The sequence below is a fragment of the Anopheles cruzii genome, unplaced genomic scaffold (assembly GCF_943734635.1).
Source record: "Anopheles cruzii unplaced genomic scaffold, idAnoCruzAS_RS32_06 scaffold00516_ctg1, whole genome shotgun sequence".
NCBI classification, from domain to species: Eukaryota; Metazoa; Arthropoda; class Insecta; order Diptera; family Culicidae; genus Anopheles; species Anopheles cruzii.
Genome location: NW_026454116.1, coordinates 4,513 through 6,280, shown reverse-complemented (window position 1 = coordinate 6,280; position 1,768 = coordinate 4,513). Strand labels below are relative to the sequence as shown.

The window sequence follows — 1,768 nt, the reverse complement described above, 5'->3', positions numbered from 1 at the left end:
CCGTTGTGGACTTAACGTCCACTTCAGCGCGCGATACTGGGTCCCGTTTGAAGAGGAATGTTCAACAGCGTGCTATCGGTTAGCGGGCCCGATTGCCCGGTGTGTTTGGGAGCTTCCGTTGATAGTTTTCGCAATCGAGATCTGCACAGGTTCAGCCCCACTGAGCCTCAGGCCCAGTTATGTGTGCAGGTGGTGTCATAAAACAAAACACGCTCCCGGCCGGTGGCGTATTTAAACACTTGTTCTAGGGCCTATAAACTACAGTGCAGCGCGATCGGACATTGAGGGAACCCATCGGAAGCAATCAAACCGCCAGCAACCATGAAGTCGTCAGCCCTGCTCGGTTGCGTCCTGCTAATGGCCCTTGGGACGGTGGCTGCCGGTGCCGAAAACACTAGCCTCGAAATCGCGGAGCGTGACAATAAGCTGAACAAAGCGGTGATCGAGTTCTTGGAGAACCTCCAGAAATCGATGCCATGTGGCATCCCGGATATGGGCATTCCGGTGCTTGCGCCGTTGGAGCTCGATCACGTGGAGTTTGACGTCGTTCAGAAAGGACTTAGGTAAGAAGCTACCCAGCGCGTGCCACGCTCTTGATCGAGTGCTAACACTCCTGCCATTACAGGTTCAAAACTGAGTTCAACGACCTGCTGGTCGAGGGATTGGATGACTTCGAAATCAGGAAGATCGACGTGAAGGTGCTAAAGTTGCAGCTGGACTTTGAGTTTTTCTTCAACTCCATTCGCACGAAGGGAAAGTACCAGGTCAAGGGAAAGACCCTCGGGTTCATTCCGTTCCAACGATCGGGACCGTTCAAGTTCAACGTCAACGGTAAGGGTCCAAATCTTAGCGTCGGTTAAGGCACTGGAGGTCGCTAATACATTTCCCCGTTCGATTTTCCCCGTTTTTCCGATCGCTAGGCATCACCCTGAAGGGTACGGTAAAGGTGGCGCTCAAAGGGGACAGCCTCCAGATCCGAGATCTACGCATTACCACGACGATCGAATCGGTGAACTCGAAGCTGAAGAACGTGTTCCATTCGCGACTCCTGACGCTCGCCTTCAACCGTATGGTGGAAGGCGCAGTACCGGGAATCATCAACGATAACCAGGTGGCCATCACCGATACGATCGAGAGCAGTGTCAAGCCGGCCCTGAACGAAGTGCTGAGTGAAATATCGCTACAAGACCTGATCGATGCCACGACCGGTGAGGGATCCTCTCTACCGGTTACCTGTTAGCATCACGCCAAACTGCGCCGCCATCTGGCCGCCAAATAATGCTGAATCGTATCGATTACTCATTGTTGCAAGACTTGAAACTGTTGGGGAAACTATTGGGTTCTTCAATACATATTTAGTTTCAACCCGATTCAACTACCTGTGGAAAAGATGGCAAAACGCATTGTTACATGTTGACCCTTGAGTCCACTCTGCCGGCTTTAGTAGTGCTGCATGGCCGAACGGAAGCCAATTATTTCCAGTGAACAGTACGTCAGCTGCACCGCAGCTTCCGGAAGAACTTCCGAGAATTGGGTTGCAATAAGCGCTGCTCTACCTTTCTCTGTTGGGCTACATCGTGTGCCGGTCATTACTGCGGTGCTTGTTTGCACTTTAAATTGTACTTCCCTAGACCACCGAACAAAACGGAAGAAAATTGCCAGATTTATTGTCTGCCCAGCCTCGGATTCCGGCTGCACTTCAGGTGGTTCTCGCCGGTTTAGAGCCGGATAAGCATACAGTAACGAACCAAAGCCACCGTGAAATCAG

At 51.8% G+C, this 1,768-nt stretch overlaps 1 protein-coding gene across 1 annotated transcript; it reads left to right on the top strand.

Annotated features, from left to right (window-relative positions):
- The first annotated feature begins 274 nt into the window (after positions 1–274).
- LOC128276112 (uncharacterized) lies at positions 275–1,370 on the top strand. The gene is made up of 3 exons (XM_053014580.1): positions 275–563; positions 626–831; positions 921–1,370. Exons 1-3 carry the CDS (start codon positions 322–324, stop codon positions 1,238–1,240), a joined length of 768 nt encoding a protein of 255 aa, XP_052870540.1. The 5' UTR covers positions 275–321; the 3' UTR covers positions 1,241–1,370.
- Positions 1,371–1,768: the final 398 nt, after the last annotated feature.

Excerpts from the sequence above, each read along its gene's own strand:
- LOC128276112 (XM_053014580.1), top strand. The coding sequence starts at position 322 with ATGAAGTCGTCAGCCCTGCTCGGTTGCGTCCTGCTAATGGCCCTTGGG. Across the intron at positions 564-625 it reads GTCGTTCAGAAAGGACTTAG|GTTCAAAACTGAGTTCAACG; the intron begins GTAAGAAGCTAC and ends CTGCCATTACAG. Across the intron at positions 832-920 it reads GTTCAAGTTCAACGTCAACG|GCATCACCCTGAAGGGTACG; the intron begins GTAAGGGTCCAA and ends TCCGATCGCTAG.